Source organism: Columba livia, chromosome 3 (genome assembly GCF_036013475.1).
Source record: "Columba livia isolate bColLiv1 breed racing homer chromosome 3, bColLiv1.pat.W.v2, whole genome shotgun sequence".
NCBI classification, from domain to species: domain Eukaryota; kingdom Metazoa; phylum Chordata; class Aves; order Columbiformes; family Columbidae; genus Columba; species Columba livia.
Genome location: NC_088604.1, coordinates 7,005,366 through 7,020,256, shown reverse-complemented (window position 1 = coordinate 7,020,256; position 14,891 = coordinate 7,005,366). Strand labels below are relative to the sequence as shown.

Below are 14,891 nucleotides of genomic sequence, written 5' to 3'. Positions count from 1 at the left end.
ATGGGTATGGATTAACTGTTTACTGTTTGTTTGTTATATATGAAATTTAGCAGAAAGCAGGGCAGCAAAAGGAGAGAAAACATTTAAAGCTCATGTGCACAGTCATTTCCAGAGAGGACAGGTGCAGCAGGGCTTGCACAGAGAGGGGTGACCCTGGACTGCTGTAATCAACTGTTTTCCCCTCAATTCCCTGTGGCCAAGCTTTCCCCAGGTACTCTGCTTTCAAGCCAGATGCACTTGCAGCTGCAGCCTGGGACGGCTGTAGTGGGGTTTTTCCCCTTATAGCTAAACCAGAATTCTTCAGATTTGAAGTTGAATGACTGCTAAGTACCTCCAAATGTTTGTTTCAAAATAATATGACATTGAAATCTGCAATATTTACTCCTCTTTCATTCATATTATGTTAAATATTGCAGATAATGAGGTTAGGCTGACAAGAATATTCTTCATTTTGGCTTACCCTGAGGTATCTGAGCAATGTTTCTGCTTTCAGTCTAGTTTTGGCAGTAGGTGCCCAGTACTGTGCACCAGAACCATCTTCAAGCTTTTTGAAGACTCAGTGTGAACGTTGCCAGAGTAAAAGATGTGAATGAACTTCAGGAACGATGAGTTAAAAATGCCATGCTGTCAAAGGTTATAAAAGAATCTTTTTGGTTGGAAGAGACCCTCAAGACCATCAAGCCCAACCATAACCTTGTATGTAACCTTGTGGGTTACATACAAACCCACAAGGTTTTCCTCAGCTAGACTGATTGCTTGTGGTTTCCAGAGCCCAGGTGTTTTTTGACATCCATAGCACTTCGAGGAATGTTTATTTCTCTCCAGGAGTCTCCAGTTTCAGTGAAAACTGCACTGAATACAGGCTCGACATCAATCAATCACTATGTCCACCTGAGAAGTCAGGTACAGTGACGACATATACGTGTGAGCTGCAGACGGGACATGGTGCCAGGAGCACTCAAAACATCAGAGTGACATACCTGCGGACAGGTAAGAGCCAGGCAGCATGTAACAGACAGTCAGTAGGTGGCTTCTGAGGCACATGTCATTTGCAAGCAAATTGTTACACCAAGTGACTCTCAATAATCTGACATTTATCTTGTGTTGTCTCAGCCCATGTAACAATATCTCCAAGCATCAACTCCTCTGTTTCCAAGGGATATTCATTCAATGTAACGTGCGAAAGTGATGTGAGCAATTATGACAGTATAAGTTGGAAAATCCAGTCTGGAAATAACACCGAAACAGTTGGTTGTGACACATGCATCAAGAACAGCAAATCTCCAGCCACATCTGTGCTCACAGTGGAGACTGCCACACAGGACTGGAGCGGTGAGTGAACCTGCTTTGTAGTGGCTACAACAGCAATGAAATCTCTGTACCAGATTATTTGTTTACAGCATCTCAAGCCCTGCAAATCACTGTGAAGCCTGACCACAGTAAATTAAAAAAAAAAACAAAAAAGAGTTAAAATTATAACTGGTGGAGGACAGCAAGATGTGAGGCTGCCAACAACACCATACTTGTTGAGCATTAGTGCTCATGACCATGCAAAAGCAGAGGAACATTTCTGTTGACTAAAACAGTTTTTGTGTCACTTCTTTCAGGCACCTACATCTGCACTTTCTCCCAGAAGTACCTGGAAAGTTCGGCCAATGTGACAATTGATGTTATTTCCTTGCCTCTGAAGCAGAACATCCTGATAGACCCCATTGCAACATCTATACAGTGCAAGGTGCAACAAGCCCTTGAGTGCTGCATAAGCACTAACAGCGTGGACGATTACACTGTGACGTTCGTGGTTCAACAAAATGAATTTCAAGTTGGTAAGAAACAATAAACTTGCAGAATCACTAATCACACTGTATGTCACAACCCAGTCGCTGTGTTTTTTTGTTTTTATTATTTATTTTCAATTAGGTCCCTGTAACCAGTTCATACTTATTGCTATTTTGACAACCCACAAGCACTCCTGAGAGTGTAAAAAAAGGGAAATGGACTTTTTTTAGGATGGTTGCCAGGCCTGGAAAGCACAGCTGAGATTAACAGAAGAGTAACTGAAGACACTGATGTAGTTATAAATACTTTAATATTGATAAAGACTTTAATGAATTAATAGATAAATTAAATACCTGGTTTGCCTTACCAGGTAGTGAGAAGTGAGCATTTTCTTCACTGTTCAGATTAGAAATTGCTGAAATCCATTTATTTGCTTTTATCTTCCACTCTGCCACCTTTTTGCGCTGAGTATCGAGAAAATGTTACTGAAGTAGAAGATCTACTAATTCATGAAAAATATAGATAACACATTAAGAGTGCAGTTTGAAGAACTATTTTACTTTGTTCAAGAATACATGTAACGTATCTTAATAATCACTAAAGCCTGAGCTTGTATGTTTTCAAATTTAGGGCAGTTCTGCAGCTTCCCTGCATGTTTTCAAAAATGTTCAAGTGGGTTACAAAACAGTAATTTGGAATAAAGCAAAGAAGACCCACCAAAACTAACTCGGAAAACAGACAGGAGTGCAAAACAAACAGGCTGAAGTGTAAAGCAAGTGGAGACTGAGGGGTCCTTTGGTTTCTGAGAAAAATGCCAAGATCATCTTCTTGGAAGAGATTTCAGCCAGGGAGCTTTAGGCACAATGAAAAGCAGTGGGAGTGTGGTACAGATCTTGAGTTCAAAAGAGCCGTAAAAGAATGGCAAGAAAGTATCCTAGCCTAAATGAACCGCCTGTAGTAGAAGAAGCAACAGAAAGAGTATTCTCCAAAATGGTTTCTAAAGGAAGTTTTGGTCCCTGCACAGTATAAAGAGGATTTGGGCAGGATTTGCCCATACACCAGTAATTGAAAAGGTACTAATCATGCAGAAGCTGCCAGAAAACTTATTAAGTGGGGGGAGCAAGAGACAGAGATCAGCATACAGAAAGGAAGTTTTTCCACAAAGGAAGGTTTTTTTTCCTTAGAACCCACAGAAAAGAAAGTCTTGCAGAAGCTTTCTGCTGTGTGCTAGAAGATTGTCCCCAAATCTGTGTTAACGTGCCTTAAATCCTTCCATACAGTGAGGAAGAAAAAGGGAAACTTGTTTTGCTACATGTACAACTACACAGAAACAGAATGCAGCAAAGAGAAAGAGCTCACGGCATATTGCAGGTTTATTAACCGCATTGGGCAGCAAGTCAGCAGTGAAAGTATAAGACTGCACCTGATACCTGGTAAGAAAATAGTTACTATTTAAAGCTGTTAACTAGAAAATCCCAGTATATTTGATAAATCACATACCACAAATTTATTACTGGTAACATCTAACAGAGGCAGTTTTTGTTACCTAAGAATTTTTGATGGGAAATTTTGAAATACCAAGGAAAATATCCATTTTGCTGTATTTTTAAAAATTTGACATGCCGTTTTGCCTTCACTCTATTTCCTCATGGCCCAAATATCTTACCAAGCAGTTATAGTTCAGTCATCTTCTGTCCTTGCTTCCTTCTGGTGAAGCCTGTACCACCAAGATTCATCTCCAGTGTTGAAATGTGATCATGCAGCTCCCAGCTTGAACCCACAATTTAGCAAGGATAAATGATTGTGGTGCCTCAGGAAGAAGTCATCTGGGTCAGGAGGGCAGCCTATGGGAGGGTATATTCACTTTAACCACAAGAATGGCAACGTCCATGAGATGTTGCAGAACCTGGGCAGACCCAGCTTCCAGCCAGCTCTGTGGGAAATGCTGGGAATTAGAATTCAGGATTGCTAAATCCAGTTTCTGTGTTGAGTTCTGACCAGAGTTTGGATGTTTCAGCTTCTTATTCTAAATTGGAAAGAAAGAAATCTTGGACATCCCCATAATGCAGAAATGTTCTGTTTTTCCACAGTAGTGGTGCCTACTGTTGAATCGTAGTATCTGGTCAGATTTCACTCTCTTACACAATAAATATGCAAACACTTTATTCACTTGGATCAGCAGATACTTACTGATATGACTAACCAAATCAAAGTTAATTAGCAAGATTCACTCTTTGTTAAAAATGTGCTAAGGCATCGCTATCAAGGTCTTAATGAATCTCCTATTAGTGCTACAGCAGCACTGAGTTTCTTAGCAGAATAAACTGTGTGAATTACTGTTCACAGAGTCATCAATATAATCCCACTCCACACAAATCTAACCCTGTATTGGGTACTGGTTAGCTGATTTTTTTCAGTACTCAAAAACAAGGAGCTTTATTCAGTTTCCTTTTCAATGTCATGATTCTGAGAAATTGGGAATGCAAGATACATACACCCTGAAAGGTCATAATTAATGAAGAGAGCAAACTGAAATCCTAATTAGTTTAAAGCTCTCTGAACTTCAGGAGCCCAGAGGTTTGATGAGGGTAAATTATTCATCTATCTGCTTTTTAGTTTTCTACCTCTGTGTCTTTTTCTCAATACAGATATGGAAGTTTCCTGCTCAGATAGCTTTGGCATTGGAATAGAAGGAGCCACATTAATAAAGCCATGCCATGACTTAAATAATCCAGATGGTTTTACCAGAGGCAATAAAATTTACAAGTGCTCCAACAAATCATGGAAGATCGAAAGGAACAACTGCCTGTCTGCACCAATAAACAACCTGCTGACTGGTGCCGAGGTAACGTTCATGAGTTTTCTAGAGGCTGAGGGAGGAGGGGAGGAGAGAAGAAAACTTTTTGTTAAGTGTATTTTTTTTTGCTTAACAGAATCTAAAATATATGAAGCCTTAAAAAATCAAATATTTAATTAAATTTATCCTTTAAGATTATTTTAGGTCCCCTTCTCCAGCCCAAAGGGCACGTGACACTGCATGGCTACCGTCCATACACACAAAAGCTCGCTCCAGACAAGATCACCTTATTCATGGCATCCAGTGGAACAGCCGCTGGCCTGGGGTGTTCCCTGGACCATGCTCAGGCATTGCCTTGCGGAACGCTTGTTGCTACAGAGTACACTAACAACGAGGCAGTAGGGACAACCTACTCTTGACAGATAGGTGCTGGACCTTTGTTTTCAGCCTGGGTATCCTATCATAATGCTCTTCACTTCCACAAACCATCCAGAGTCACCCTTCTCTCAGTGAGGTTAGATGAGAACAATTACCTTTCTTTCATCAAGTACTTAATTATGTTTATTTTAGTAGATTAAGCACAGCAAGGTCCTAGGCAGAGGTACAGCTACTCAATTAGTAATTTTCTTAACTTGCTAGATGGGTCCTTCATATAGTTCAGGTCCAGGCCAACTATTTTCTCTCCTAGAATTTCCAGGACTAGTCTGTGAGTCAACACAGATGAGAGACCACTCTCAACAGGCAGTTTGGATATCCAGTTAGGGAGGGTCAGAGAGCTGAGCACTAACAGTGTGTCTAGAATGACCCTGGTTCTGTTTATTTTACTAGTACAGGGGAAGCCATTGTGAATGAGTACCAGGCTCCAGGCAATTGCACACATGTGATATACTGTTCTCCTCTGTTCCAGGCCTTGGTCAACAGTCCTGATGCAAAAGCAAACCTACCTACATACCTTGCAGAGCTTAAGGAAAAGACAAAGGAGGAGCAGAACACAATAAGTAGTTCTCCTGCAAACCTTGGTGCAATTGTTACCATCCTGAACATGGTCTCCTCTATCCCAGCAGAGGCAGAGGAGTTCACTATTCATGTAAGGTTTTATCTTCTGTCTTACCTATACTTATAAAACACTTTGCCCCCTTTTGTCACAGGAGATGACATTCTCCCTGAAGAATTTTCACAGTTAGGGTGAGGAACAGGAAAGTATTAAAGGAATTAGATGAAATGACAGTAAACATATGGAAGAGTTTATGAAAAGTCGAAGTGATGAAGACAAGGAGTCTATGCATGAAAGAGAGACTGCTCCATGCTTAGCAACTAGAAACCTGCCAGGGACCCATAAATGTCTCTAGCATTCTAAGTGAGAGGAAAGGACAAGGAATGATGGGTTAAAAACTGGATTTGAGCCAGCAATGTGCATTTGTAACTCAGAAACCAAACTGCATCCTGGGCTGCATTGAAAGAAATGTCAATAGAGGTGATTCTCTTGCTCTAATCCCCTCTCGTGGGACCCCACCCAGAGTCCTGCATCCAGCACAGGACAGACATGGACCTGTTGGAGAGGGGCCAGAGGAGACATAGAAATGAACAGAGGCTGGAACAGCTCTCCTATGGGGAAAGTCTGAGAGAGTTGGCGTTGTTCAGCCTGGAGAAGAGAAGGCTCCAGGGAGATCTTATTGCAGCCTTTCAATATTTAAAGGGGGCTTACAGGAAAGATGAAGAAAGACATTTTAGCAGGGTCTGTAGTGACAGGACAAGGGGTAACTGTTTTAAACTGCAAGACAGTAGATTTCCATTGGCTACAAGGAAGAAATTCTTCACCGTGACGGTGGTGAGACACTGGAACAGGCTACCCAGAGAAGTTGTGGATGCCCCATCATTGGAAGTGTTCAAGGCCAGGTTAGATGTCCTTGCACATGGCAGGGCTGTTGGACTAGATTATCTTCAAAGGTAAAAAGCTTTCATTGTTTCTATGATTAGGAGCAGAAATAGAAAAGAAACAAAACAAAACAAAACAAACACACTGAAATAATGATGGGCATCAAGCAAGGAAAATCGATTAGATGTTACAGAAAATGAATGGCAAAACATATCTTAGAAATACTTGGAAACACTGATTGTGAGGCACAGAGGAAGGGTGCTGCTCTTCCGAGCAGAAAAGTGCAAAGAGACATGATGGTTTGTAGCTGGAAAACCCTACAGAAGAGAGAGAAAAATCAAAGATAGCACAAGTGCAGAGAAAGAGGGGAAAGAAGGCTGGAGAAAAAAAAAAAATAGTAAATAATATGTAAAAAAAAAAGACTCACAGCTCCACTTTTGGAAACCTTAACTTGAAAACATAGCATGCAGAGGGTTAATAACTGAAGGTTTCACATGAATTGAGCAAAACAAAAAAATGCTGGACTTTTTCAAAAGGCAATTCTAGGACCACACAAAAATTACCATCAGAAACAACAATTTTTTGTATGGGATTTCAGTAACAGCATTATTCTCTTCTTGTTCCAGAATTTCCTCTCCACAGTGGACTTTATTGTTTCCGATTCCACAACTGAAGCTTGGGAAGACCTGAATAAAGAGGAGACACTCAAAAGTTCCTTGTTACTGCTTTCAGTAGAAAACTTCTCCCTGCACCTCCGAGCAGTTAATAATACCATTCCTTCTGTCTCCTCAAACAGCCTTCAGCTACAAGGTATGGTTGTCACAGAAAACAGCAACACAGATTATAATAAAAACTTCCGCAGTACAGAAAACCTCACAGCTAATGTGCTCATTGATGAAACTGAAATTCAGACTCTAACCCAAAATTCAACCATTGTCAGTGTGATGTACTCACGACTTGGACATATTTTGCCCCGGAATGAGCCTGACTACGTGAATGGCTTATTGCTAACAACAACTGTGAGCAGCAACAGAAGCCAGAAGTTTGATATTAATATGACCTTTGCAAAGAAAAACTCATCTCTGAAGATGCCCCAGTGTGTCTTTTGGAACTTCACGCTCAACAAATATAAAGGGGGCTGGGATACTCATGGCTGCACACCCACAGAGGTAGAAGATTATGTCATTTGCTCCTGCAATCACTTGACATCATTCTCCATTCTGATGTCACCTGATAAATCCTCCCAGGCGGTCTTCGAAGACTATATTACCTACATTGGCCTGGGCATTTCAATCTTGAGTTTGGCGGTTTGCATTATAATTGAATCCTTAGTCTGGAAATACGTGACAAACAACACAACCTCCTATATGCGCCATGTCTGTATACTCAACATAGCTATATCACTCCTGATAGCTGACGTTTGGTTCATTGTCACCGCCTCCATCAATAACCAAAACCAACAGATGAGCAGAGATGTCTGTCTTGTGACCACCTTCTTCATCCATTTTTTCTACCTGTGTGTCTTCTTCTGGATGCTCAGCCTGGGCCTCATGCTTTTCTACAGACTGGTCTTTATCTTACATGACACGAGCAAGACCACTCAGAAAGCAGTCGCATTCTGTCTGGGATATGGGTGTCCCTTTGTCATTGCAGTTGTCACCATCGCTGTCACACTGCCACGTAACAGTTACACCAGAAAGGATGTCTGCTGGCTAAACTGGAAGGACAGCAAAGCTCTCTTGGCCTTCGTCATACCTGCCCTGGTCATTGTGGCCATGAATTTGTTCATCACTGCAGTTGTTATAATAAAAATACTGAGGCCAACTATTGGGGATCGGTCAAGCAGACAGGAGAGGAAGTCTTTGTTTCAAATTGGCAAAAGTGTGGCCATCTTGACACCACTACTAGGCCTCACCTGGGGATTTGGCTTTGCCACCATCATCAAAAACAGCCATCAAGTTTTCCACATCCTCTTTGCTCTGCTCAATGCTTTGCAGGTGAGTTACACATACGTATGGCTTTGTTTCCTCTATGACCATTTAAAATGTAGTGACACCCTTGCAGTGCTATGCTTGGCGGGGAATAAAAACATCTTGTGAAGGTTCAGGTTTGCCTTGCACATCCTTATTCCCAAAGGGTTATTTGGGAAACCCATCCCAGGAATTCAGCAGTATTTTGTATTCTCAGATGTGTTAACAGATGTGCCTTATAGATAAAGGTGATATCAAGATAACTCCCAACTTTTCCAGTAGCTTTGGTAAGATCATCATTCCTGAAAATCAGGAAAATAGCCCTATTATGTTCAGGTGGGAAAGTTTCAGCATGTGTGGTCTCATTTACAGTGCATCTGGAGGCATCACACTATGCTCCTGTGGGTTCAAGTAATGATGGAGTATAAACAACGTGAACGTTACCAAGAACAGCTGGGTGGTACTAATAGTAAAGAGAAGAACTGAACAAATTACATGACTGAGAGTTTTCCATCAGCATGATTTTTACAACAATATATTTAGGTGGTCAATAGGATCCCAATACAATAAGTTTTCTTAAGGACACAATATTTATCTCTACTCCCTCTCGTAAGAGTGACCTCAAAAGTGTATGCTTCAGACCAAACTCATTTACCTTTTATATTGTGAACCTGCCAGTTTATCTGGGGAGCAGAGACAAGGCCTGTCTTCCATACACAAATGTGTCTTCTTCCAAATCTGTTTAGCACGAGCAAACTGCCTGTGTCACTTTTGTAGACCAGATATACACATGGTTTAAGCAGGCCAGGCCTGAAGAAGTCCTGCCACATCAGCAGTCCATTATGTCAGGCACAGATAGAAAAATGCCTTCTGTCAAAGAGTTCAGAGTTTCAATAATCAACACAGACATTGCTTGAGATAATTATGCAATTAAAAGGTTGGTGTCATCAAACTTCATGTAATTATCTGTCTCCTAGGGATTATTCATTTTGGTGTTTGGGACTCTCTGGGACAAGAAGGTAGGAATTCAAACTATTTCTTATATTCTGTGAAAACACTGTTGGAATTTGAAAACAATTGCTGTATTTATGGATTTTTACTTTTTTTAACAAACAGATACAAGAAGCCCTGCTGAAGAGGAATTCAATATCCAAATGGAGTTCTCAGCAAACAAAGGTTAGAACCTTGAGCTAAGAACGTACATCTGTTACTGCTGAACAGTCTAATATTCTCCAAGTGTCTTTTAAGTCAAATGCACTTTATATTATGAATTATTTATTTGAACTAGTCAGAGAAACTGAAGACACTAACAACAGAAGTATGAATATACTCCCTTTTTTGAAGGCCATTATTTCACTTACGATTGGTAAAAAATGAGAAAGAGGTTGATCGATATTTGCTCTAAATTCCACGTGAAATAAACCACAAAATGTAACTGAAACTTTATGTCAGAACACAGAAAATTTCGGGGGTGTTATTATTTATTCACAACCTAAGAGAAAAGCAAAGGGAGATTCTTTGGGAAAATGCCCTTCAGCTATGAGCAAGAAAGGACGGAGGAACTGCAACTTGAACTCATGAAACAAGGAGACAGGTCAGCCACCACTTTAGGCTGGTAGCAGAAAATGGGAAGAGGTTTAAATCTTTAGTCAAAATCATGCCTGTGTGTTGCAAAGATACATAGCCTCAAAGCAACTAAGGAGTCTATTAAGTATGAACTGTCATCTCAGAGGAGTAGCATTGGCTCAAATCCCTCCAGCTTCCACAAGAATCGCAGAGTTGCAGAAGTTGGAAAGTACCTCCAGAGATCATCTAGTACCACGCTCTCACTCAGACCATGGTCATCTAGAGCTCAGAGCCATGGCCAGTTGGGTTTTGAGTAGCTCTAGGGGTCAAGACTCCACTATCTCTCTGTGTAGCCTTTTCCTGTGTTTGACCACGCTCAAAATGAAAATGTTTCTTGAGTGGGATTTCTTCTATTTCTATTTATTCCCAAAGCTTCTTGTCCTTTCACTGAGCACAAATGAGAGAAGTCTGGCTCTGTCTTCATTCCCTCCACCTCTTGTCCTTTTACTGGGCACCAAGGAGAAATGGCTGGCTCTGCCTTTACTCCTTTAACTCCCAGCATGTCCTGGTGCATGAGGTTGTTTCTCCTTCGAGGCAGAAGGACTCCACATTTCCCTTTGCTGAACTTCATAAGAGTCCTGTCATCCCATTACTCCAGCCTGTTGAGGTGTCTCTGAATGACCTGGTCTATCAGTCATTCCTACAAGCTTTGTATCATTTGCCAACTTGGTGAGGGTCCACCTCTCCAATCTATATATCATTATCTATCTATATATCATGAACGAAAATGTTAAACCAGTATTGGACCCCATAGTGACCTCTCTGCATGTCCCCTCCAACAATGTGCTGAAGGCTTGGGAGGAGACAGCTTGTGATGTGGTGCTATTCTGACTGTGAGAAAAACTTCTTTTTCCCAGTAAACTGCAAGGAAGGCAGGAATAACTGATACAGTTAAATATTAAGCATCTCACTTTCTTTATTCCATCCTATACGGTCACATCCAGCAGAATAAAGCAGAGAGAATAAGTTGTTAAGTCTTGGACCTTAATTCTGAATTCCTTTTCAGACAAAATTTCCTGAGCAAAACACTTCCAACTCTAGTTCACACTGTGGAAGCTGCCCCAGGTGATGGGTATTGGTTTGTTTCTGTGTCAGTTCTGTAAATAAGGAATAAACAAAGCAAGATCAAAGTCTTTGATCAAACTTTTTAGGTGTGATTCTTTTACCTTCTTTCTCTGCCACCTTATGACACAGGTGACGTTGCACAAAACTGCCTAATTTCCCCCACCATGGTACAATATAATGAATGAAGACAGACTGAACAGAAAAATATGTGTTTTCCATACTTTTTTAGCACATCTTTTGGATGAATTCCATTAAATTCTCAAAAAAATCAGAACTGAAAAAGAAACTGCATTTCAGCAGCAAAAAGTTCCTTCCCATCCAGACCGTAGAGACTTGTGTTCCAATGCCCTCTAGTGTATCAAGTTAAATTTGCTTCTGACTATCTCAGGCTATTGGCCTTAAACGACCATCCCCAAGCATATAAATTTCAGTTTTTCTGGCTACCTTAGTGGATATACTCCCTCAGATAAGGGACCAGACTATCTACTGCCTGATATGACAGACTCTGTAGCCTAAGTCATCTTCCCTGACCAACAGTTAGACAGGTTCTTTGTGTCCTGTAGTTTCTTTTAAAGATGATCTTCATCATCATCATAAACATGCAAATGGGTGAACCCGATGCCTCACAAACATCTAAGTTGTCCCTCTGTGGATTGCCTGCTCTTACTACTGAACAATATTTTATTGTAACCATTTTTTTTCCCCCTCAATGTGGCTTTTTTGACAAAAAGCAATTTTCTCTCTTACAGTCATCTTCCCTGATCCTGGTGACACCAATGCTTGCTATGAGCTATCCATTTTCAAGAACCTTTAACAACTTGTGTGGGAAAACAGGTATGTGACAGTAGATCTTTCCTACTGAAGCACAAACAAGGTTTTGCCTGGGTTCTCACCCTGAGGGTCTGTATATCCTGATATCTATCAAGCTATTTGTCTACCCATCCACCCATAAATGGTATTTAATCTCCTAGTACAAAGGAAATGAAATAATCATTGGGATCATTAGCATAATGGCTCATGATTGTAGCATAATGCTAGCAGCGTATTTGCCTAACAGTAAAACAAGTATTGGATGATGGCATGTTTCACCAGTTCTAAAACCCACCAGCTGGGCTTTGTTTTGAGCTTAATGATATCATGACAGAGTGCTCCTGAGTTCATTTACTGTTCATGTACTCCTCGCCACCTTGGAGCTGTATCTCTTCAAAGGTTCTCTGGCTGACACTTTATGGACGTCACCATCTCAGTTATGACTTTATTTTGTGAGAAGCATTGCTGAAAATATAGGTACTTTCATTCCTATATGTTTAATCTTTGCATCCAACCATTTCTCAGAGATGATGGTGACATTTGGTCAAAGTGGGAGATGACAGAGTTTAATGTAGGCAAGCTACTGCTTTTTGAGAGTCTGTTTTTCAGTCAGATGATGGAACAAGAAGCTGGTCTCTGACTGATACAATAAGTTTACATGAACACACTAGCCAAATACAGAAGTCTTCTGCCACAAGAATGAGACTGGCTCACCACTGCCCACCACACTGCTGCCACCCGAAACTCCCAAATCATCAGCACTCTCTTCCATACTCTGCTCTCAGGTTCTGTGCACCTGGGTCTTAGTTCAGAGTCTTGTGGTCACAAGAAGGAGGGAGCTGGGATTCATTTCCAGGCCATGTGTTCTAGATGCGTCCCCACGCTCAAGGAGGAGCACTAGGTCCCTTGGTTTGTGTGAGCAAATTATTGCCCTGTGGTAGGATCGTCAGTTCAAGCTGACATATCCTGGCTGTGACACCAAAGACGCTGGCTTCTGTGGTTGCTGGCATTGCTGTAATCCAGCTAGTATTAGGGCTGAAGAGTCAAAGTCAAAGCCACTTGGGTCATCAGGACAGGTCTAATCATCCTTACTTTGCAGTGTCAACATCCCCCAGGTTATCTGTGTTTATGTCTAACCACTATGCTTTGTTTTGCAGGAAAATACAGAGTATCTTCTTCTGAGCCATCCAGCTCTTCCTCTGAGAATACTTCCAAGTCGTATTCTTTGCTTAACTGAGGCATTGCAAATGCTAAATCACATAACTCTGAAAGGACCTCTGCTCTTTCCAAGACACACAGAAGAAGTACCTGTGAGTCACCAAGAAGTGGACTGCTTCATTTTGACTAAACTGTGCCTTGGTGCATTCTTCTGGAACAATCATTTCTGGTTGACACGTAAGGCAGGGAAGCTTTGAGAGGTGGAATTTTACAGGGGCTGCCAATCACAGAAGAGAAGACAAGATGTTTCAAACTTGGAAGGATTTGAAGGCCTTCAAGTGCCACAAAAGACATTGGGAGTGAAGAATTCCCAGCCTTCAAGAGGGTGCTTAGCACTATGCAGTACTGAGCCATGAATTAATTGCAGTGCTATACACAGCTGTTGTCCAATGGCTTTAGTATTTCTCCTATCAACTCTCTGAATGACTCCAAAGGCCTGTGCAGATACACAAGTACCTCATAGCTCGTCTCCTGCACTCGTATTAGAGTGTGGAAAGGCCATAAGGTATAGTGCTCTCCACTTTAAGACTTTCTGGAGCCAAAGATTCACAACTGAGAAGGTTTATTTCAGATCTTCACTTTTGACTTAGATAAAATGCAGACTGTGATGATTCCTGCGTGGTCATCTTCAAGATGGAATGTACTGAAAGCTCCATGTGGCACTTTGTTGAAGAAAAGGAAGCTTTATATCGTTAACTATAATTTTTCTTCCCTTGATATATAATATGGTAAGACAGAGATGATTGCTGCCCTGTACCACAGAGGGTACTGTGTTTATTTAATGTATAGTAGTGTTAAGTATGCAAGGAGTCTTGTGTAAAGACTCTACGTTTGGGTCTTCTCTCAGAGGAGAATCACACTTGGAGGGCTCAGAGAGTCAATTCTGCAGTGAATATAGACCATCATGTGCCAGGCAGGATGAAAGGTTTTATATAAATTATTGCTGTAATGCTACATTTGTGGAATCACTTATTTCCCCGCCTGTATACCTTTAAACACAGGACTCCTGTCTTAAGCAGAGGGCTATGAGAGAGCCTGCAAACTATTAATAGCGCACAAAATGTTACAAAAATTAATGTAAAATATGATAGATGGAATCATGAAGATTTAGAGTTGAGGCCAATATTAAATACCACTGTCGGGATATACAGCCTCATTTGGTTGTTGGGGAATCAGGCCCATGTTTACCAGTGGTGAATCTGTTCTCTGGACTTTGGGATAACCAAGATGGGAAACTGTTGCTTATGGTTACAGGCATGTGTGACAGCTTGGTATGGGCAAGTAGTGATGACTGAAGACAATAAACAAGCATCAATCAAATATATTATTTATATTGAAAGCAATTTCTTTTTACTTGAAGATGTAGATACAATACTAGAACTAGAACAAAGAGATTAAGAAGAACTATTTGAAAATCCAGAATCTCTTTGAACTGCATGGCCAGTGGAAACTCAAAAATCAGACCTTTGCACATTATTCCAACCAAGATTTGCCTTTGGAGAACTATTTGGTCTAACTCACTCTGGAAGTAGCTTGTGCAATATTGACCTGCAGAACCATCCACTCCCACTGAGTTAGAACAGGCTTTACATAAACTGCAAAGTATGAGTCCCTGTGGATGGCACAGTCCCACCACACCTTATCTCTGCAGACATTTAATCTCTGAGGTTTCACCACACCTCCCAGTTTGGCCAAGCCTGGGTCTTGACTGTACATGAAGGACAAATCAGGATGTGATGCAGAGCTGTCT

The 14,891-nt window shown here is 41.1% G+C and overlaps 1 protein-coding gene across 12 annotated transcripts in view; it reads left to right on the top strand.

Annotated features, from left to right (window-relative positions):
• The window catches only part of ADGRF5 (adhesion G protein-coupled receptor F5), a 44,848-nt gene extending 30,383 nt beyond the window's left edge, over nucleotides 1-14,465 (top strand). For 11 of the 12 annotated variants that reach the window (XM_065055728.1, XM_005512278.3, XM_021300901.2 and 8 more), the window contains 11 exons: nucleotides 826-990; nucleotides 1,114-1,332; nucleotides 1,608-1,826; nucleotides 3,060-3,212; nucleotides 4,428-4,624; nucleotides 5,484-5,663; nucleotides 7,079-8,449; nucleotides 9,400-9,441; nucleotides 9,539-9,598; nucleotides 11,863-11,947; nucleotides 13,081-14,465. In XM_065055728.1, the coding sequence (XP_064911800.1) occupies nucleotides 826-990; nucleotides 1,114-1,332; nucleotides 1,608-1,826; nucleotides 3,060-3,212; nucleotides 4,428-4,624; nucleotides 5,484-5,663; nucleotides 7,079-8,449; nucleotides 9,400-9,441; nucleotides 9,539-9,598; nucleotides 11,863-11,947; nucleotides 13,081-13,160 (2,771 nt within the window). In that variant the 3' untranslated portion in view covers nucleotides 13,161-14,465. Of the gene's footprint in view, nucleotides 1-825; nucleotides 991-1,113; nucleotides 1,333-1,607; nucleotides 1,827-3,059; nucleotides 3,213-4,427; nucleotides 4,625-5,483; nucleotides 5,664-7,078; nucleotides 8,450-9,399; nucleotides 9,442-9,538; nucleotides 9,599-11,630; nucleotides 11,670-11,862; nucleotides 11,948-13,080 lie in introns of those variants that run through there. The other variant, XM_065055731.1, reaches the window with a different exon arrangement.
• Nucleotides 14,466-14,891: the final 426 nt, after the last annotated feature.